We start from the raw sequence: 23,797 nt of genomic DNA on the forward strand, positions 1-23,797 counted from the left end.
CACGACAACACAATGGGCTTGTTAATGATTTCATCATTATATTTTATTTTACAACATTTTGAGTGTGTCCAAATACTTAATGTAATACTTAATATCACTCAAAATGTTGTAAATAAATTATCTGGTCAAATTATAAGCTTAATAATAAAAATGAAAATGGTATTTTCTGGCGTTTCTCATGTGTGTGATTATAATCCGGGATTCGGATCTCACATACTAATATAAGAGTTTCTGCTTAATAAAAAGCTTCTTTACATCTCACCAATAGATGTCTCTAGTGAAGTTTTAGTGATTCATGAACAAGGTTTCTAAATTAGTTCATATATATAGAACTTCCAAGAATTTGAGTAGTGTGGTTGTCAATAATGGGTGGAATTGGTGAATGTTACACGTGTGTAAAGTGATCACTTAAACCAGCCTATGACGGTCGTAAGCCCCGTAAATGCCCAGACTTCCATATTCTTCTTCATGTTTGATGAGATGTCAAAAAATAATATTTTATTTTCGTGCAATAAGTAATGATTGCTGTTGTATTGGTACATTTTGACTGCAATGACGCGATAATTTGTTTTGTATTTTATTACAATATTATTTCAATCTTGAGTACACTGAACTCCCTTTTTACAATATTTCAAAATAACAATAAGGTCAACAAAAAAATTCAACATTCTTTCTGAGATTTTTTTGTCTACCGGTTTTGAGACATATCCGTCTCTTCGTCAGGACAATCACTACATCAGCATGCAAATAATACTACACGTCACTACCAAAGCACTATAAGAGCGGTATTTATCAAGCAAAGCTTGAATTAAAAATGGATAGGTATTACCACAAAGTGATTGCCGAATTTATTTATGATATGATTTTATTTTAAATAAAAAAAATTGTTACATACTTTTGATTATTATTTTGTTTGCAAAAAAAATAAGACTTGACACTGGCAGAAACATTCTTTCACTGGGTGATTGCTAAATAAAAAAAAGGAAGAAGAAAAAGTAGGTCTCTTACCCTAAGAGGCAATTCCTGCTTCCTGTCCAAAACAGTCTCCGACTTGACATAGAAGGCCTTGGATTCCGCCAGCAGCTCCACGGCGGACTTCCTCTTGCTGTTGGCGTTGGCAGAGAGAGCTGCCGCTCCGTAGCTTCTGGCCAGGGAGCCGTCTCTCCCCAGCGAGCCGATCATCTGCTGCTGGCCCGCCATCTGCTGCGGCCCTGCGAACTGCTGGGGCCCTGCGAACTGCCGGTCCGTCAACTGCTGCGGCCCTGCCGCCTGCCGGCCCGCCACCTGCTGCGGCCCTGCCGCCTGCCAGCCCGCCACCTGCTGCGGCCCCGCAACCTGCCGCGGCCCCGCAACCTGCCGGCCCGCCAGCCCCGAGCCGGCCCTGCGCGGCAGCTTCAGGCTCGAGAAGATGGAGCTCCTCAGTCGGCGCACCGACGAGGCGACGGGCGAACGGTCATCGGCGCTTGAGAAAGGAGGCGAGTCGGGAGAGTCGTAGTCGCTCTTGCTCAGATAGGCTCCGATATCTTCTATGAAGTCAATCGACTCGGGTTGCCTTCTTTCTTCAAAGCTGCGTCGGAATTTGGGCAGAAGCTTGTCGATCACCGCATCCTCCGCAGACACACGACTCAGTAGCTCTACCTTCTCGCGAGAGACTCTTCTAGCTGCACTTTCCCCGGACTGTTTGACCTGAGAATCCGCGCGAAGCTCAAACTTTTTCCTAGCCTCTTCGCATCTGTTCTTCAACTTGGATCTCAGGGCGCTCGAAATCCTCCCTTCGCACGCGCTGACATCCTCCTTCCCGACGTTTTTCGGCGGCAAATTGGTGCACGTGGTCTGAAACTCGAAACGCTTCGAGTGATTATCTCCCGGATTCGCAAGACCGGGTTTGTCTGGTATGATTTTGAACTTGAGCGACCTTTTGGTCGACTGTTGTTCCTCGCTTTGGCTGTCTAGGTTTTTGGGTAATTTTACTGTAGGAATATCAAGCTTGGCTCTCGGGAGCGAAACGCATCGGTCGACATTCTGGTACGGAAGACTCACGGCCTTCCTCTCTTCGTAGCTCGTCTTCCTTTCTTCATAGTCTAGCTTGTCCCGGGCGGGCTGTCTGGGATGATCCCGGGAGCGGAAGACGGGCAGCTCAGAGTAGGAGTAGCTGAAGTCCTCTTCGAACCTTTCCGCCTGCTGCAGGTTAGTCCTGAAGATCGGCGGGATGAAGGAGGAGAGCGTGGCCGCCATGTTGGTTCAATATCGCGCGGTTCGGGAGAATCATCTGGCCAATTTGGAGACAGATCGACGGACTGGAAGTAGCTGTCTGAGATAGCCCGCGATCGCCTGAGATTTCAAGGTTAGGTCGTCTGTTGAACGGGTTCACCATATCGCCCGATTGTCCCGTGACAATGCCTAGTACAAACGCATCCCACCCAGCCTCTCGTCGGACGAAAATTCTGAAACAAAAATCGGGTTAGTTAGCTTTTTTTTGACTCGGGCAAAAACTCGCCTACAAAGAAAATTAATTAAAGGCCGGCGACGGTAGGTCTCGCTGTTGTGATGCGACCGATCCATTGTGCCTTTGAGGAGTTACGCTGAAGAGAGTCACAAACAAAGGACAATCGCGACGTGATTAACAAAAGGCGTATGGAGGTATTAAAATGACGATAATAACACGATGTTTATCAAACAAAACGTTACAATGAGTTTTTGTTTAGCAGTAGACGAGATAATGGTGAAACGAAGAAGAAATTGCTACTTTGCACAAAAAACATCGCGCTTTGATGTTTTCACTCATGACAGGTCAAAAGCCCCATAAATACCAATACCTCCATATTCTTCCTCATCTATTTTGAGATGTCAAAGTGGAGAAACCCAGGTTTTGGACACACGATTTAACACAGAAAAACTGTTTATTTGTTAGTTATATGTTAGACTTAGGTACGTTTAATAAAAATCTAATGAAGGCAGTAAAAAAGGTTTTATCACACAACCCACATTTGTAAATAATCGATTTTTATATTATTTTAATTCCCGTCGGCTTACCTTACACAGGTGTCGTATGGGCGAGTTGTTTTATATGTACAGTAGAAGCCGATTATAACGCTCATTTATATATAATGCGGGTTTTTTGTTATAACCTCTAAGACTATATTTTTTAAAAAACCACATATTTATTTCGAAGAAAAACTTATTTTTCAATACAAAAACGGTTTTAAAAAAACAATTACGTCAAATGTTACCTGGGTTTAAAGAAAAATTAGTTGCTATTTAACAAAAACTAGTCCTTAATTCTTATTTAAGAAAGAAGGGTGGATGACCAAATATTTCCAACATGCGTTGTAGCGGGTACGCCGAGTTGAAGAGACGAGCGGATGATACAGACGGGTGGAGACTGACCATGAAAGAAGCGAACCAATCATCACAAAGATGAAGAAGATAATTGAAAGTGAATAATAGAAAAATGGCGCAAGGACTTGAACACAGATTTTTTGAGTCTACTAAGTTGTATTTTATTAACAAAAAACACATAAAAAATTATACTGTGACAATTGTTTCGCCTTGTTAGGGCATTATCAAACGAATGTGAAGATCAAATGGACTACGGTCCTTATGTAGCTATACAATTCTAAGTGACAGTTTTAACACGTGCAGCAATAATTTATGGGAGATAACAGTAGCTAATGGGAGATGTAGGTACTTATGTACCCTTATATTTATTTTCTGGGAAAGGAAGAATTTATTGACATGGCCATATTTTAGAGAATTAATATTTTAAAGCTTAATACAATTGTTGGTAATATTATTTTTAAGAATTTTTATATGTAGATGTAATTATTAGTTTATCAATGACGCATCATGCAAGCGTTTACATAGAGAGAGATGATGTACAGTAATAGTCTATTTAAATATATTTAGCAGTAGTGAAGACCTAAGGTTAGTTTGTTCATTAAGTAGTGGGGGATGTAGGTATGTACCCTTATATTTATTTTCCCCTATTTATTATCAAAAAAAAAAACTGTGTTTGATTTAAAATTAATACATGCATTCAAGGATTTTTGTACAGAATTATGAGTTCGTATCTGAGAGGATACGGTAATCGTGCGTAACTAGTATAAAGTGGAAGTAATTGATATAGCTGCTATTTGACTAGGTTAATTTGCTTCTAGGATATGTTGTGTAATCTGAGGTCATAAAATACATTCCAGCCAATCAAACGCTCGCTAAAAATATTTATCTCGAAAAAAATCGGCGTACGTCATTATAACCCGATCAAGGAATAACCTACTTATAACTAACTTTATTTAACATCTCATCAAAGATGAAGAAGAATATGGAAGTCTGACGACCGTCATTTTTACTTAATTTTTTTGTTACAAGATTTCAAATCAAGACTAAAAAATGTTGACCTAAAATATTTTTTTAAATTCAGTTAATTGATTCGGCAATCACTTTGTGGTGATATCTATCAATTTTTAATTTAAGTTTTACTTGCTAAATAACAGTTCTCTGTTTGCCTCAGAAAATATCACATTACACAATTCGCTCACTCCTTTCAAGAACGTCATTAATCAAAAACCTTGATTTTTCAGGAGAACTTTTTTAGTTTAAAAATAAAACACAATTTATTAAAAATAAATATCAAGCCACTTATTGAACTTTTTACTGTGTAACAGATCTTTTTAGGTAAAACCTGAGGGATTTTTCTCCACTTGAAAAATATTTCGTACATTTAAAAAAAATATTAAACAACGCCTTTTCTTCAAAATGCAAAAACAACATTTTCTGCCCTATAGCGGGTAAATATTAAGTTAAAAATATGCCACTTTTTCTGGGATATAGTACATTTTCCTGGCATTCCGAAAACATATACAACTGAAAATTGACGATTTTTGATTTATGACGTTCTTGAAAGGAGTGAGCGAATTGTAATGTGTTTTTGTGTACTACAAATGCACGCATGGTGTTGTGTGGAGGACTACAATTTTTATTGTATAATTCCCATCGCTACAATGGTGCCAGATAGAGAAATTTTTCCCGCAGTATCGAGTATATAGCCATTTTAAAGACTTATTTTTTGACATCTTATCAAAGATGAAGAAGAATATGGAAGTCTGGACATTTACGGGGCTGACGACCGTCATAGGCTGGTTTAAGTGATCACTTTACACACGTGTAACATTCACCAATTCTACCCATTATTGACAACCACACAACTCAAATTCTTGGAAGTTCTATATATATATGCACCAATTTAGAAACCTTGTTCTTGAATCACTAGAACTTACAATGATTAAAGAAAACACTTCGTTTTTTACCACTTGAGTTTTATTATAGACTACGTGTTATAGAAGTTAAACTTCCATCATTCAGGTCGGTATAATAACTAAAATATAAAATTGTTCTATAAATAAGGAGAGGGGAAAGTAAGGAGAAGGGGTTAGTCAAGGGACGGAATTTGAAAACAAAGGAAAAATGGAAAGCAATGGTGAAGAATTTTGAAACAATATATTATTTAATAAATTATCATTAGAATTCAGTTTTTTTGTATTTCTAAATTTTCAAGATAATTCATAATTTGGCCTTTATATGGAACAAGGTGTAATAATTTTAATTTATGAGAGTGAAATGAGTGATTAGTATCTATTATGTGATTTGCAAATTCCGAAAAATAATTACTAACAAGATTTTTTTTTTAATTATCGCCTTATTTATAGAACAGTTTTATATTTTATATTTTAGTTATTATACAGACCTGAATGATGGTAGTTTAACTTCTGAAACATGTAGTCTATAATAAAACTCAAGTGGTAAAAAACGAAGTGTTTTCTTTAATCATTGTAACATGTCTTACCACAAAGTTAATGCCGAAACAATAAATAAAACACTAGAACTTCACTGGAGACATCTATTGGTGAGATGTAAAGAAGCTTTTTTTTCTATTTATAACTAATTAACTAACTAAGCATCACGCCCATGAATGCTCCATCAATGGTAGGATCATTGAAATGATCTATGACCCTTGATTTGTGTGAACCTTGACTTAGCAATTTGGATGAAGAAATGGAGTAGCTATTTCAAATATTAGACCTACTGGCGCTGAAATTTATAAAAGCCGACAAGCTCAGGAGTCACATTAAATAAAAGCGAGTGTTTTTGTCTAGAATTTTCACTCATGAATTACATGAAATTATTTAATAATTAATAAAACCCTTATCCGCACCCCAATGGTGCATAGGGCACCGCGTCATATAAACGCAGTGTTATCTTGATCGTTTACACATGAAGGAAAGGTGATCAGCCCTCCGCTTCAGGTACCAGTCCAGGGTAATATTGAATAAATATGACAGTGAAAAAATCACTTATATTTATTTTACCCCCCTTGGGAATCGAACCCGGGACCTCCAGAACGGTAGCCGAGCGTGCTGACCATTACACTACGGAGGCGGACCAAAATTGTATGAAATTATAGTAACTTTAAACATAAAGAGTAAATCCACTCACAAGTAGGCATAGGCTATGAAACTTTTAAAGTTGAATCCTGAGTAGGGACATGATAAACGGTGTTGCATAAGCCGTAGCTAGATTTCAGAATCACTTGGACGTTAGGTAATTCAAAAAAAAATGTCACATTAAATAATTTTCGCCGCAAAAAAAGTTTCATTAGAGTATTTACGTATTTTTTTTTAAATTAATGTAATTTTTTACTTGTCTGTAATAGAATAATAAGTTTTATTTTAAATGAAAGGTATCTGGATCTTTAGTTTTGGTATACCGCGAATTTTCCTTATGATGAAAAGTGCACCCTGACTCCAAAAAGGTTCAGAGCCACTGTCTTGACAGTGCATGACTGACATTCTTGTAATTGACGATTAAGATAACACTGCTGAGATACGATACAGTGCCCTATGCACCATTGGATGAGTAAAGGGTTTAGAGAAAGATTCTTGGTGGTTGGCCACAGCCGATTAATCCCTACCTATCCTGAGCACCGCAGAAATTAAATGTATATGGAAAATAATAAATAGGTTAACCAATAGAACGTCATAAATCAAAAACCGACAATTTTCAGCTGTGCATGTTTTCGGAATGCCAAGAAAATATACTATATCCCAGCAAAAGCGGCATATTTTTAACTTAATATTTACCCGCTACAGGGCAGAAAGTGTTGTTTTTGCATTTTTAAGAAAATGTATTGTTTAATTATTTTTTTAAATAAACTAAATATTTTTCAAATGGAAAAAAAAACATTCAGGTTTTACCTAAAAAGATCTGTTGCACAGTAAAAAGTTCAATAAGTGGCGTGATATTTATTTGTAATACTTTGTATTATATTTTTAGACTTTAAAAACGTTCTCCTGAATAATCAAGTTTTTTATTATTTATGACGTTCTTGAAAGGAGTGAGCGATATGTGCGACGTTGGTAAACTTTCAGAGCGTGGCTTGTATGTAATATAGAAGGCACTGGGTCTCCCAAAATGGGTAAGATGCCGAATTCACCGATCCGCTAAGCCTTGTAATTTCAGATGATAATAATGTACAAATAATTGCTGTATTCCACGGTCAGCAGTCACAGCTACATAAAACATCAAGTTTTGTATTTTAAACAATATATTACAATATTTCAATAACTTTACATACTGTATAAAAGTATCAGATACTTTACTGTCCAAAATGTATCTGATACTTTTATAAATCATGACGTCGTATCCAGCGTTTTTCGCTAGAGTATCGGATTTTGGTACCGTAGAACGGGGCTACTTGAACTTTGATGTGTTACTTGAGCCCAGTACAAAGAAGAGATTTAAATCTGTGTTTGGTCTAAAATAATGAACGCATCGTGACAATTAGTGTCACCTGTCAGGGAAACAACGAATCATGTCGATACGTTCATTATTGTAGACCAAATACAGATGAATTTTTTTTTTGTACTGGGCTCAAGTAACACATCAAAGTTCAAGTAGCCCTACGGTAGAAGTTCAACGGTAGCCAATTCGTTAAAATTTTGAAACAACGTTGCATTTTTATATGCCTGTGACATTGCTAATTGATTTTTTAACCTCTAAGCTGCTCGATTTCGAGTTCAAACTTTCCGTCCCGTGCTGTATTATTTTACATTACAATATTTTTGACAAAAAAAACATATTTTTGTCTATTTTTTGTAGTAAAACTTTCGGATATCCATCATAGATGTTCACAGTACACAATGCACTTTACTTATTATGTTTTTATGGTGTATTTGCACAAAAATATTAACATTTACGGACTCACCGCCTAAAGTATGGCGGCTTTATAGAAGACGCGGCTGTCGTATATGCGGACCACGAGCCGACCGGAAGTATTCACGATAAAGTTGACACTTAATTAAAATAATTTTGATATTTTATGACAATAAATCAAAGAGAACTAATTTATCCATGCCTCGAACCAAATTTAAGTGCAAAAAATTATCCATAGGTGTTGATATAAGTACGTAAAGTTGAAAAACGACTATGCATGCGATCCGCAGTCAACGGTACTTCTATAAAAAACGACAATAGATGCGATCCGCAGCTTACGGGTTAAAGTCACATTGTAACGTACTACATTAACCGTAACACGCCGGTGCAATTTTTATGAGTGAAGCATAAAAAAATATCTAATTCAAAAGGTTTTCCCGCGTTTGGCGGCCATTTTCGTACGTGCACATTTTCGCTGACTATTAGAAACTCATTTTGAACAGTTTAAAGGCCCAATATAAATAAATCGCAACTTTTTTTAAACCCTGAAAACATTGTATGTAATTGAATTTGTTTCTTTACAATACAAATACAACGTTTTTGTATTGAATTTTTTTTTCTTCTCGAAATAAATATGTATATGGTTTTGAAAATAAGAGTTATTAAAAGGTAATGAGTTTAAAAAAATCATATATTTTTTTTTCAATTCATATTCTAAATAAAGTCGAATTCCAAAATAATCGATAAATTCTTGTTTTTAATTGCGTACGGATACACGACCAGCTCTTAGCTCAGCCATTTGCATTCTGAATTTGATTGTCTGAGATCCCAAACGATCAAATTCAGAACGTGACCGGCCGCGCCAGAGTCCAGACGTGTTTCCGCGCCAATTTTGATTTAGATTTTTTTTAGAATACCTATATATTGAAAAAAAACTACTTACCTTTCAATAATTCTTCTTTTCAAGACCTTATATTTATTTTGAAGATTTTTTTTTCAAAATAAAAACGATATTTTAAGGATAAAATTCAAATCCAATTGAAAGACAAGTGTTTTATTTTTATATTTAAATCATTAATAAAATAATGTTTTCCTTTATCTACTACTACCACCACTACTACCGTTTCCCCGCAGGGGTAGGCAGAGAGGATGGAACGCCACACTCTTCTGTCCTGACATACACTCCTCGCCTCCTTCACATCCATACATCTAGTCACACATGCCCCGCGATTACGCAGACTTTTGACACCACCAGATTTTGGATTCTGATTGATCTGATCGTGCCAAATATTTTTCGGCCGTCTTCGTTCTGTACTCCCGCTCACATTGTTTTCCTTTATAAAACTGCATTAATTTTTCGTTTCGCAGAGCTAATTTCAATATAGGGGAATATGAATAAATTGGTTGTTTTTTAAAGATGGCGGCTGTTATGTCTGCCAAGCGATGCGTTGTGAATTCATAACAGCATTGCGCAATGACAATAACGGGTGATTTACAGTACCGCCGTTAATTAACTGACCATAACAATGGAGAAAATTAATATATTAACATAACTTCTATTAAATAAAGACGGTAACGGGATAATGAAATGGATTAGTGCATGTTATAAAGGCTTGGAACCACCATTTTCTTCAGACTGTAATTCGCACTTTTATTGTCCTTTTTAGAAAGTCGAGGGACTCTTCATTTGCTTGCAATATGTTGTCCAGCCTTGGTTCGAGATGCCTTCCCATGGCCATAAATCGGTACAGCATTTTATGATTCTCTACCCTAAAGCAAGAGGGTTTTTAACATAGTCTAATTTGGTATTTCGTGAGAGTCGGGTGTAACATAACTTAACAGAGCTGTTTGGAAGCACATGAGTATTGACTGCCGTATTGTTGTTTTTAAATAAACAAATATATAAATAGTCAATACCGTGTTATTATTTAATACTCGCTTCAGTCCAACCTGCCTCCTGACAAAAAGGGGACTAAAGTGTCCTGTTTAATAGGGACGTCAACAAGTGCGCGCGACGCGTCCGTCATACTATTACAAGACATGATTTTTTTGCTTGCAATTAAGGTACAATAAAATGTATATTATTTCAAAAAAATATCCCACAAGGGTTTATTTTGGGTTATAATAAATTACATTTCATTTTAGGTTATAATAAAGGGCACATGGAAAGAATACAATACATATCAGAAACTCTAATAAAAATAATAAAAAAATGCTTAATAAAAAGCTTCTTTACATCTCACCAATAGATGTCTCTAGTGAAGTTCTAGTGATTCAAGAACAAGGTTTCTAAATTGGTTCATATATATTGAGCTTCCGAGAATTCGAGTAGTGTGGTTGTCAATAATGGGTAGAGTTGGTAAATGTTACACGTGTGTAAAGTGATTACTTAAGCGGAAACTCTTTTATTAGTATGTGAGGTCCGAATCCTAGTGTGGTTGTCAATAATGAGTAGAATTGGTGAATGTTACACGTGTGTAAAATGATCACTTAAACCAGCCTATGACGGTTGTCAGCCCCGTAAATGACCAGACTTCCATATTCTTCTTCATCTTTGATAAGATGTCAAAAAATAATATGAAATTATTATTTTTCACAACATTTTGAGTGTGTCTAAATACTAATTCACAATTCAGGGTTTTCTCCACAATTTGTATAATAATTTGTTTTGTAAAAGGCACAATTTGGTTTGTAAGACGTCCAATTTCGTTTATAAAACGTTTAATTTCAAGTGAAAAACTTGTATGAAGAACGAGACAGCACGATGATTAGTACGTCGTATACCTGAATACAGAATACGGCGCTGCCGCGGAGGCGTTCGCATGATCGCGGCCCAGTTGTTCTACACGCCTGAGCATTCTGGTATTTTGATTGGGACGATTGATAAAATACATCGCGGGAGATTTAAAAGGAAAGTAGCCAATAAATCAATTGAAAAATATTTGATACTCATTGACGTTCATTACTCATTGCATTACGGGCATCCTATCGTGTGTAGTGACCTCGATGGCGTGCACATGTCTTGATCTTTTCCGCAGAGAACTATAATTGTTCTGCGTTGCTGGGTTGATAATAATAATAAATATGGCCAATTTATACAGCGCCATTTTCGTGAAAAATCAACTCAAGGACGTATTTTTTATAAAAAGGAAAAGAGAAATATTTGTGTTTTTATTACATATTTACAAAAATACTTTAATTTAATTCTATTTCTGTGAGCCTAAGCGGCTCATTATTAGAAATAGGTATCAAATTGTAATAGAGTGGGTTCGAACCGAGAAACTCTGACTCAAGAGTCCGCGACACTAACCACGAGACCACAACCCGACACTTTACAACTTATAATTTACGTATTTGATGTTTTTACATTTTTCTCTAAATCCAGGTGACATTTTACGTAATTAATTTTGTTGTTAAAACACTATTTTCGCATTGAAAAAATAATTTCTTCGAAATAATTATATGGTTTTGAAAAGAGTTATTGAAAGGTAACGAGTCAAAAAATATATTTATTCTAAAAAAACAAAAAATATCCCATATACATTCCTTTATTAAAAATCGGGCGTGAACAGACATGTGGCCTCTCCGGTGGAATGAATTCCGTGTTTGCGAATATCCCCTTAAGTCAAAATACAAGAATGGGTAAGAAATCAAGAGTTAATATTGTAAAATAGTTTTTATTTGGAATTTGTTGTGGGTGTATATATTATATTATGTTTTAAAAAATATGTAAAAAAAACTCTTTTTACACACTTTAAAACTAACTAATATTTTTCGTAATAAAAGTAATAAAACTAACTAACCATCACGCCGCTTCCCCGCAGGGGTAGGCAGAGAGAATAGAGCGCCACACCACTCTGTCCTTGCAAACATTCTTCGCCTCTTCCACGTTCATGCATCATACATACCCGCCGAAAAGTAATAAGAATATTAATTTCATTAATTGATTCAGCAGTCGCTTTTTTGTAATATCTATCCATTTTTAATTTAAAGTTTTACTTAATAAATACCACTATTTCTTAAATTCTATTGTATTTGTATTTCTTAAAATCTCACGGTGTTTGAAAATGATGCGGAATGCATCGAAACACGTGTCACAATAGATTTTACGAAACAGTGGTATTTACCAAGTAAAACTTAACTTAAAAATAGAAGAAGATTATATTTAGTTAGTTTTTATTTTTAGATACCTCATAAGTATACCCTTTCGAAGTGTAATTTCGGTTTCAAAATACCGGTGGGAGTGTGTGTATGTGTGTGTGTGTAATCTTAGAGCAGTGGTTGTCAAACTTTTTAACCAAAGAGCCAAATAAACACATTACAACGATCAAATTATTACTGAGAATCAAATCTGTTAGCATTTCTTCTTCAAACCCTTATCTGCACCCCAATGGTACATAGGCCACTGCGTCACATAAATGCAGTGTTATCTTGATCGTTTAAGCGAGTGTTTTTGCCTAGAATTTTCACTCTTGAATTACATGAAATTATAGTTACTTTAAACATAAAGAGTAAATCCACTCACGACTAGGCATAGGCTATGAAACTGAAAAAGTTGAAGCCCAAGTAGGGTCATGATAAGCGGTGTTGCATAAGCCGTAGCCAGATTTCAGAGTCACTTGGACGTTAGGTAGTTTAAAAAAATTATCGTTTACACATGAAGGAAAGGTGATCAACCCTCCGCTTCAGGTACCAGTCCAGGGTTATATTGAATAAATATTAGATAAAAAATCACGTATATTTATTTCAACCCCCCCTCCCGGGAATCGAACCCGGGACCTCCAGAACGGTATCTGAGCGTGCTGACCATTACACTACGGAGGCGGACAAATTACACACAAATATCCCCAGATGTCATTGCTATACAAGTTACAAGTTTCTAGTACACCTTAATTATTATTCAAGACCTTTTTTTTGACATCTCAAAATGGATGAAGAATATGGATGTCTGGGCATTTACAGGGCTTACGACCGTCATAGCCTTGGTTTAGTGATCACTTTACACACGTGTAACATTCACCAAATCTACCCATGATTGACAACCACACTACTCAAATTTTTGGAACTCAAAACATATGTACATGGTTCCATGATCGAGTTCACAACAGCCATCTATGATTGGATCTACAAATTAGTAAAGAAAAAAATAATCTCTGATAAAAAAATATCTTGTACCAAGAAAATACTTAATATAAAATACTAGGTAAATTTAAACATTCAATTAAATTATTGTACATTAAAAATTAGCTCCTAAAATAATTCCAAACCGTTTTGCTACTCAATTTTGGCTCTTTTGGTCCAAGAGGTTGCTTACCCCTGGCCTAGAGTAATGTGTGAGATGTCGGGTACTTACCGTGTTGGACTTTAGAGATCCCGGAAGAGCTGCGAGTGCCAGATATATCACACGCTCAAGACTGACTCCAAATAGTTACAAAGTAAAATTTCTAACATAGGGCGTTTGTCCACTATACGGAATCACACGAAATTTCAACAGCCTCCCTTTAGAAATTAAAAATATAAAGGACACAACACTCTAAAAATAAAAACGAACGCTACAAACATATACAGACTATACAATAGAAAACTAAACAAGATAACTCCCTCGTACCGCATAAATATATATGTTTCCCAGTAATATTTTTTTAGTGTATAACATGATCAAGAAGAAAAAAAAAAACAAAAACAAAGCCCCTCTCCAAGCACAAGAGCTCAGACTATTTTTTGGAGAGGCTCAGCGCAACTAATTTTATAAGCAACATTTTGAGTGTGTCCAAATACTTGTTCACAAAATCTGGATTATCTCCAATTAGAGGAGTTATTTTCATATTTTTTTTGACATCTCATCAAAGATGAAGAAGAATATGGAAGTCATAGATCGCAAATATTTTCATCTCACCAATAGATGTCTCTAGTGAAGTTCTAGTGATTCAAGAACAATGTTTCAAAATTGGTTCACATATATAGAACTTCCGAGAATTTGAGTAGTGTGGTTGTCAATAATAGGTAGAATTAGTGAATGTTACACGTGTGTAAAGTGATCACTTAAACCAGTCTATGACGGTCGTCAGCCCCGTAAATGCCCAGACTTCCATATTCTTCTTCATCTTTGATGAGGTGTCAAAAAAAATTATAAGATTGTATTAAGTAGGAATGTATAGAAATTGTATTAAATTGCATTTCAAAAAATAAATGTATAGTATGTTGAATTCGATATCGAAATCGCGTATTAGTAATTAATAAAGACATTGTTTACTGAGTTCCACATAATTTAGTATCAAACAGCTGCTAAACATGTAAACGCTCAGATCATCTGGGTGAGAAAAAACACACATCATATAGATCATGAGAACAGGGGCAATTCTCTTTCAAAAACTACAGGCTGTTCGCAAATAATATATTAAATTCCTTCTTCTTTTTTGCTTCTTATAGACAGGAGGATCTGTCTGTTTCGTTATCCATCTCTCGCAATGTGGCTAATATTAAACACATGACCAGTCCTGGGTAATATTAAACAAATATTTGTTTTCACCCCCCTGCGAATCGAGCCCGGGACATCCAGCACGGAAGTTAAACACGCCAACCATTACACCACGGAGGGAGACAGAAGAGAAGAAGTCTAATTTATTTATCATATGTACATGTGTTTTATCACTCAAATATTCATTCAATATTACCCTAGACTTGTACCTGAAGTGGAGGGCTGACCACTTTTCTTTCATTTGTTAACGATCAAGATAACACTGCGTTTATATGATGCAGTGCCCTATGCACCATTGGGGTGCGGGTAAGGGTTTGATTTTGATTTTGATTGTACATAAAGGATGTCGGGTTGTGTCAGGTTGTGGTCCCGTGGTTAGTGCCGCGGACTCTTGAGTCAGAGTTTATCAGTTCGAACCCACGCTTCCACAATTTGATACCTATTTCTAATAATGAGCCGCTTAGGCTCACAGAAATAGTACGAAATTGAAATATTTTTGTAAATTAAAAAAACACAAATATTTCTCTTTATCATTTAAAAAATAAAATCATAAAAAATAAAATAACAACTTTGTACTTTTATGGATGAATTTTATTAGAACAGCAATCGGTTTTCGTCGTAACCGACATCATCAGACTATGTATATATATATTTACAATTTCAAATTTACAATGGATTTTCCCGTGCCTTGGGCACAAGAATATAAATATACAAAGTGATAATCAGTTGTTTTTTTTTCAGAATATTTTGTGTGTGTCAAATACTTGTTCACAAATCAGGATTATCTCCAATTAAAAGTTATTTTTTATTTTTGTTGTTTTTTTTATTATTAAATATGCATTGTATTTTCTGGTAACCCTATGCAATTATTCATATTATTTCTCACAATTTCACTAGAGAGTTGATATTCCTACCGTCTCATTAAACATTAATTACGCTTTTTAAATACACTGCCGCTAACAATGGGTGTAGTCTTGGGAGATCGTTTATTGGGTCTCCGGGGCGACCGTTAGCGACCTTAAACCTGATATAAATCATTTTAATGCACTTAGAGCGTAATATCCTATTACCGGCCTATATAGGCCGGATTAAGGGTCGTCTACCCTACGGCACATATAGGACGATCGTGGCAAAAACATATCGAATTGATATACGATATCGATTTCACAAATATTGAAGGACTGAATGCAGTCGAAGTGCGAATGTATGAGGAGATGCATGAACGTGGAAGAGGCGAATAATGTTTGCAAAAACTGTGCAGTATGGCGTTCTATTCCCTCTGTCTACCCCTGCGGGGCGTGATGATTAGTTAGTTAGTATAAAGTATATAAGTTTATTTTACAGATACCTCAACAGATCTAACAAGGTTTTTTTAGGAAGAAAATATGTAAGACTAGACAGTTTTATAGGATTTATGGCCTATCATTCCACGATTTACGCGATTACAAAGAAGTACTTCTCCAAGCAAAAGAGTTTAGTCACTTTTTGGAGAGCCTCAGCGCAACTAAAATTATTATATTGTATTATGTAGAAATGTATAGAAATTGTAAAAAAAAATCAAATACCTAAGTACTTATTTAGAAATTTAAAAAATAAATAAACAAAAATTCATGGTGGTATATCATCCGTTTGATGAATAGTCCAGTGTCTGATAACCGATAGAATGAATTAATAAACCGATAAAAAGAATCAAATACCCACTAGTCACAACTCTACAATAATTGAGTATACAAGAAGCATCAGTCAATACACAGAAATCCCTTTTTTACAAACCGCTTGAGATCTGCCCAAGCTCCTTTGCCTAACCGTCAAAATATTTAGAATTTTGTTTCAGTAGATAGTGTTTTAGTAATGTATTTTACTCTAATGTATGGAAGTGAAACATGGAGTTGGCAAAAGAAGGATGAAAGTAGACTGAATGCAGTCGAAATGCGATCTCTCAGAAGAATGTGCGACAAAACGATGTGTGATAGATGTGCGAATAGTGAAATAAGGAAGGAATGCAAAGCTGAGATAAGCATTATCGATAAAATTAAGAAAGGTGTGATGAGATGGTTTGGACATGTGGAACGAATGAGTGACGAAAGAACGGTAAAACAAATTTATGAGGCGAATGTTAGTGGGAAAAGAAGCAGAGGAAGACCGAGAAAAACATGGCATGATCAGGTATGCCAAATACTTGAAAGTGGTCAGGTTAGGAGTCGTAACAATCGGCGGGTATGTATGAGGAGATGCACGAACGTGGAAGAGGCGAAGAATGTTTGCAAGGACAGAGTGGTGTGGCGCTCTATTCTCTCTGCCTACCCCTGCAGGGAAGCGGCGTGATGGTTAGTTAGTTTTTTTTGTGTTTTAGTATTAATCAGTCTAGATAAAGAGGTGGTTAGCTTCGAAACTGGTAGACATTATAATTAAGTTATAATAAAAAAGGTATATTTAAATTATAAAATGGAAAATAACAAAGTTAGTGCTTCAAATATAAATTAGATTTTAAAATGTCTTTTTATTTATTGTTTTGGCATTGACTTTGTGGTAAGACATGTTACAATGATTAAAGAAAACACTTGTTTTTTACCAATTGAGTTTTATTATAGACTACATGTTTCAGAAGTTAAACTTCCATCATTCAGGTCTGTATAATAATAGAACAATTTTATATTTTATATTTTAGTTACTATACAGACGTGAATGATGGAAGTTTAACTTCTGAAACATGTAGTCTATAATAAAACTCAAGTGGTAAAAAACAAGTGTTTTCTTTAATCATTAAAATATCTTATAAATACAGATTAAATACAGATTCTAAAATATTTTTAAAATTGCAGTGTCGGGTTGTGGTCCCGTGGTTAGTGTCGCGGACTCTTGAGTCAGAGTTTCTCGGTTCGAACCCACTCTACCACAATTTGATACCTATTTCTAATAATGAGCCGCTTAGGCTCACAGGAATGGCATGAAATTGAAGTATTTTTGTAAATAATAAATACAAAAAATATTTCTATTTAAAAAAAAGCTAGATCCAAAAAAAGATAAAAATATGGAACATTTATTTAACGATGCTTAATTATAAATTTTAATTTGTTACATCCCTCGTATGTACTTTCTGTTCAGTACTATGCGCAGAGAGGTATGTGAAAGGAGGCTAGCTGAATCATTTTTATTACCTTTGATTTTTAAAAAAAAAAACTAACTAACTAACCATCACGCCGCTTCCCCGCAGGGGTAGGCAGAGAGAATCGAACGCCACATCACTCTGTCTTTGCAAACATTCTTTGCCTCTTCTACATCATGCATCTCTTTATACATACCCGACGATTATTACGACTCCTGACCCGGCCGCTTTCAAGTATTTGACATACCTGATTGTGCCAAGTTTTCCTCGGTCGTCCTCTGCTTCTTTTTCCAACTACATTCGCCTCATAAATTTGTTTAACCGTTCTTTCTTCACTCATACGCTCCACATGTCCAAACCATCTGAACACACCTTTCTTAATTTTATCGATAATGCTTATCTCAGCCTTACATTCTTTCCTTATTTCATCATTCGAACATCTATCAAACATCGTTTTGCCACACATTCGTCTGAGGGATCGCATTTCGACTGCATTCAGTCTGCTTTCATCCTTCTTTTGCCAACTCCATGCTTCGCTTCCATACATAAGGGTTGGAACCAGAACTCCATTGTGTACTGCCAGTTTAGCTTCCGCTGATAGATTTTTATTTGCTAAAACTGATTTTAGTGCACCATTCACTCTGTTCCCAGCATTCACTTTTAGCATTTTTTTTAAGTATTTCAAAAATAAAATTAAGAATGCCGAGTTGGGAGAGAAACACCAGTTTACGGAAACGATTAGGATCTCCTGCAGTATTCTGGCATACCATATAGTATTACACATAGTAAACACCGCGCACGCTTCCACGTTATATATAGACAATTGGTCAATTAAGAGCGCCGGCTACAGAGTTCGCTGGCGTGACAATGTCGGGCCTAGAGTGGCATCCATCACTGTCCGTCGGGGACAAATCTCGCGCACCAATTATGATTTAAGGGTAAATCAATCTATATTAATACTTATCTTTATTTCGTCATACACATAATTACAGTCAAACCTCGATATAACGGACTAATGGATCAATTTCATGATGTGTTATTACTGGCCAAACTGGCAGTGCACAACGGAGTCCTGGTTCCAACTCTAATGTATGGAAGTGAAACATGGAGTTGGCAAAAGAAGGATGAAAGTAGACTGAATGCAGTCGAAATGCGATCTCTCAGAAGAATGTGCGACAAAACGATGTATGATAGATGTAAGAATAGTGATATAAGGAAGGAATGCAAAGCTGAGATAAGCATTATCGATAAAATTAAGAAAGGTGTGTTGAGATGGTTTGGACATGTAGAACGAATGAGTGAGGAAAAAACGGTAAAACAAATTTATGAGGCGAATGTTAGCGGGAAAAGAAGCAGAGGAAGACCGAGAAAAACATGGCACGATCAGGTATGCCAAATACTTGAAAGTGGTCAGGTTAGGAGTCGTAACAATCGGCGGGTATGTATGAGGAGATGCATGAACGTGGAAGAGGCGAAGAATGTTTGCAAGGACAGAGTGGTGTGGCGCTCTATTCTCTCTGCCTACCCCTGCGGTGAAGCGGCGTGATGGTTAGTTAGTTAGTTAGTTATTACTGGCTTATAAATTAATATGAAAACTCACAAAACTATCGGTAACATTCTTATTGAAATCTGTAGAGAACTAAAGGAGATATGAAGGTTTGAACTTTAGATATTTTAATAAAACGAAAAACGGACACCGCTTTACGTCATTAAATTTTACGTCATCGGGTGTGTTATGGGGCGTATCCCAAAATGTCTCTGATTTATACAGCCATAATAAAAGTGGTGTGGATTGTTTGTTTACCACTACACTACCATTTGCGTTATAATTATTAACGGGGGGTGGGAGGGTGGACCATAGACATCAACAAATAGAGCCGCCAATAATTTAGCAGTGTCACCAATATTAAAAACGTCCACCGTTTATGTGTGCCATTCATTACCAACTTACGAAAACAACGTTTTTACGAAGGCAAATTTTCCAAAAGAAAATGATGAATGAAAATATTGATTATATCGGGTGTTATAAACACAAAAAGAGGCTAATACAATACTCTATAGGTTGATTATGTTAAATCCCGTCTGCAAATAATCCATTGGGGGGAGGGGGTGTCCGTTAAGGCCCAGTCACAACTTAATTATCTCTAAATCCAGATGGCATAATAAGTTTAAAAAATCTTAAAACACCGTCTGTGCATTGAAAAATAAGTTTTTAAATAAATAAATATTTCTGTTTTTATTATTTACAAAAAAAATAAAAAATCTGTCCGCCTCCGTAGTGTAATGGTCAGCATCCTCGGCTACCGTTCTGGAGGTCCCGGGTTCGATTCCCAAGGGGGGTAAAATAAATAGAAGTGATTTTTTCACTGTCATATTTATTCAATATTATCCTGGATTGGTACCTGAAGCGGAGGGCTGATCACCTTTCCTTCATGTGTAAACGATCAAGATAACACTGCGTTTATATGACGCAGTGCCCTATGCACCATTGTGGTGCGGATAAGGGTTTTATTTATTATTATTATTATTTACAAAAAAAATCAATTTCATACTACTTTTTTAAACAAAAAAGGTCCCGGAACTCATGAAAAATATTTAAATATTCATTACAATAACATATTTTATAATTTTGACGAATTATATAAATAAAGATTGTAATAACGTAAGCACAAACATTGTTTCGTCTAATTGATTTTGAAAATTAAAAAGAAAAAATCCGTGGAAAATAGGTGCCGGAACGCCGTTTCGCGTTACATACAAAAAAGAGCCCTGTAAATATGTATCAAATTGTGGTAGAGTGGGTTCGAGCCGAGAAACTTTGACTCAAGAGTCCGCGACACTAACCACGGGACCACAACCTGACACTAGCTTCTTCTCAAGTTGAGACACCTATACAGGCTATACACCATAGTCTTCTTCATCTTTTTGTAGATCCCAAGGATCTGTTTGTGCCTCCGCCTGTCGCTCTTACGATGTTGATTCCCAGCTGTCTTTGCACCTATTCGAAGGTCTGCCTGGTGGTCTGCGTCCTTCAGGGTTTCCTTGGAGGGCGATACGTGGAAGTCTGTCTTCTGACATTTTGTTAACATGCTCATTCCAGTATCGCCTTCGTTGTCGTCCCGACCTCACGATATCCTCCGTCTTATACAAAAAAAAATCTATGTTTTCTTGAATGTTTTCCGCACATACTTTGTGGCACATTTTATAAACTTTATAAAATGAAATAACTTTGTTATAACCACTTTTTTACTAATACAATTTAACCTACCGGTTTCAACAAGAACCTTGTCATCATCGGGGTTTATATTAATTCAAAAACATTAAAATACTCTCACGAAAAAACTTGCACACACTCCGTAAAAATCCCAAATGGTATTTTTTTAAATAACATTTAGGATTTTTACGGAGTGTGTGGAAGTTTTTTGGTGAGAGTATTTTATTGTTTTTGAATTAATATAAACCCTGATGATGACAAGGTTCTTGTTGAAACCGGTAGGTTAAATTGTATTAATAAAGAAGGGGTTATAACAAAGTTATTTCATATTGTTTTTTAATATCTCATCAAAGATGAAGAAGAATATGGAAGTCTGGGCATTTACGGGGCTTACGACCGTCATAGGCTGGTTTAAGTGATCACTTTACACACGTGTAACATTCACCAATTCTACCCATTATTGACAACCACACTACTCAAATTCTTGGAAGTTCTATATATATGAACCAATTTAGAAACCTTGTTCATGAATCACTAGAACTTCACTAGAGACATCTATTGGTGAGATGTAAAGAAGCTTTTTACTAAGCAGAAACTCTTATATTAGTATGTGAGATCCGAATCCTGAATTATAATCACACACATGAGAAACGCCAGAAAATACCATTTTCATTTTTATTATTAAGCTTATAATTTGACCAGATAATTTTTTTACAACATTTTGAGTGTGTCCAAATACTTGTTCACAAAATCTGGATTATCTCCGATTACAGGAGTCATTTTCATATTATTTTTAGATATCAAAAAATAATATGAAAATAACTCCTGTAATTGGAGATAATCCAGATTTTGTGAACAAGTATTTGGACACACTCAAAATGTTGTAAAGTTATTTCATTTTATAAAATTACTATGTCTTACACATAGTAATTTTCTTATCTCTGCATACGTAAGTAAGAACTTGTATGTAGGTTATTCATACATACATGCATTTTGAGTAAATAGACGTAAATACATATTGCAAAACACCTAAGATACATAAGTGATGATAACGTTAAATAAAATCAGAAAAAACTCGTGACTTTTATTAGTTTTTAAGTGGTATTACACAAAGTGAACGATGAATGATAAGGAGAGAGTATTATACATATTTTTCACTTGAAATTGAACATTTATAAACCAAATTGTTGTTGTTGAACCCTTATCCGCACCCCAATGGTGCATAGGGCACTGTGTCATATAAACGTGGTGTTATCTTGATCGTTTACACATGAAGGAAAGGTGATCAGCCCTCCGCTTCAGGTACCAGTCCAGGGTAATATTGAATAAATATGACAGTGAAAAAATCAATTATATTTAAAAATTTTACCCCCCTTGGGAATCGAACCCGGGACCTCCAGAACGGTAGCCGAGCGTGCTGACCATTACACTACGGAGGCGGACAATAAACCAAATTGGACGCCTTAAAATCAAATTAAACGTTTAACAAATCCAATTGTACGTTTTACTAAACATATAAGATGTTATATCGTATTTTTTTTAAAATGTATTCAAAATAGTGCGCATGATTCAAAGCAATATTGAAAATCTTGTCTGAAAACTTGAGTACACATCACGCGCACAGACTATGACAGCGCGCCGCACAGGTTTGGCAACATGCACTTGCTAGTCTTAAGAATAACATAAGTGGGCAGGTATTCACACTGACGGTATATATAGTACTAATATGAATATATATTATTTTTAAATACTAACTTTTTTATAAAATAAAATATAACGTCAAATTCGTTTTGTAAGGCGTCCAATTTAAAGTGAAAACCTGTATTACCATACCACAAAGTAAACAATTATTTATCATACAAAATATATATTATACCAAATATTATATTATACAAAATATATATTGTCCGCCTCCGTAGTGTAATGGTCAGCGCGCTCGGCTACCGTTCTGGGGGTCCCGGGTTCGATTCCCAGAGGGGGGTCTAATAAATATAAGTGATTTTTTCACTCTAATATTTATTCAATACTACCCTGGACCGGTACCTGAAGCGGAGGGCTGATCACCTTTCCTTCATGTGTAAACGATCGAGACAACACCGCGTTTATATGAAGCAGTGCCCTATGCACCACTGGGGTGCGGATAAGGGTTTTATTATTATTATTATTATTAAATGTGAAAAAAAAAACATATATTTTTTTTATATTTTAATAGTTAAAAAATAGTTGCCAAAACAATTTTTGTACATACTAATACTGGTATTAATTTTTAAAAATTAAAAAAAAAGTACCCATTGATATTCTCATTTTTAATGTCGAGTTGTAGTAAATACATATCACAGGTAGGGGAAGGTTGGGATGACGAATCATATAAAAAAATAATCCACGGGTTTTAATTGATGAAAATAATTATTGACCATAATGAAACAACATTAGACAAGGATAATTATAAAACTTTCGATCTTCTCACTGGATCGACCAGTTTGCGTGCTGCTAGACTGATTTTGAAAGTGACACGACAATATCGTATGAAACGTATGAATGTAGTTTTGTATCAGCCGGCTGTTCAATTAAGGCACAATATTCGTCAAATTGGAAATTAATTTTCTCTAAATCCAGGTAACATTTGACGTGATTTTTTTATTTAAGCACCGTTTTTGCATCGAAAAACAAAGGTTTTCTTCGAATTTTTTTTTACAAAATACATATTTAAATAATACAAAATAGTTGGTAAATATACAATACATTTCAAATATAACGTTTCTACCTCTCTAATAAAGTAGATACTTGTGTT

At 35.5% G+C, this 23,797-nt stretch overlaps 1 protein-coding gene across 4 annotated transcripts in view; it reads right to left on the reverse strand.

Moving 5' to 3' along the window:
* The window catches only part of LOC148313314 (uncharacterized), a 46,189-nt gene that overhangs the window by 19,696 nt on the left and 2,696 nt on the right, over window positions 1-23,797 (reverse strand). For 2 of the 4 annotated variants that reach the window (XM_088264642.1, XM_088264645.1), the window contains exons 2-3: window positions 1,318-2,444; window positions 1,009-1,284 (exon numbers count right to left, since the gene is read on the reverse strand). In XM_088264642.1, the coding sequence (XP_088120768.1) occupies window positions 1,009-1,284; window positions 1,318-2,235 (1,194 nt within the window). In that variant the 5' untranslated portion in view covers window positions 2,236-2,444. Of the gene's footprint in view, window positions 1-1,008; window positions 2,445-23,797 lie in introns of all 4 variants that reach the window. The other 2 variants (XM_088264623.1, XM_088264634.1) reach the window with 1 other exon arrangement.

This window comes from Brachycentrus maculatus, unplaced genomic scaffold (assembly GCF_059751285.1).
Source record: "Brachycentrus maculatus isolate JH-2025_06_01 unplaced genomic scaffold, ASM5975128v1 h1tg000015l, whole genome shotgun sequence".
NCBI classification, from domain to species: Eukaryota; Metazoa; Arthropoda; class Insecta; order Trichoptera; family Brachycentridae; genus Brachycentrus; species Brachycentrus maculatus.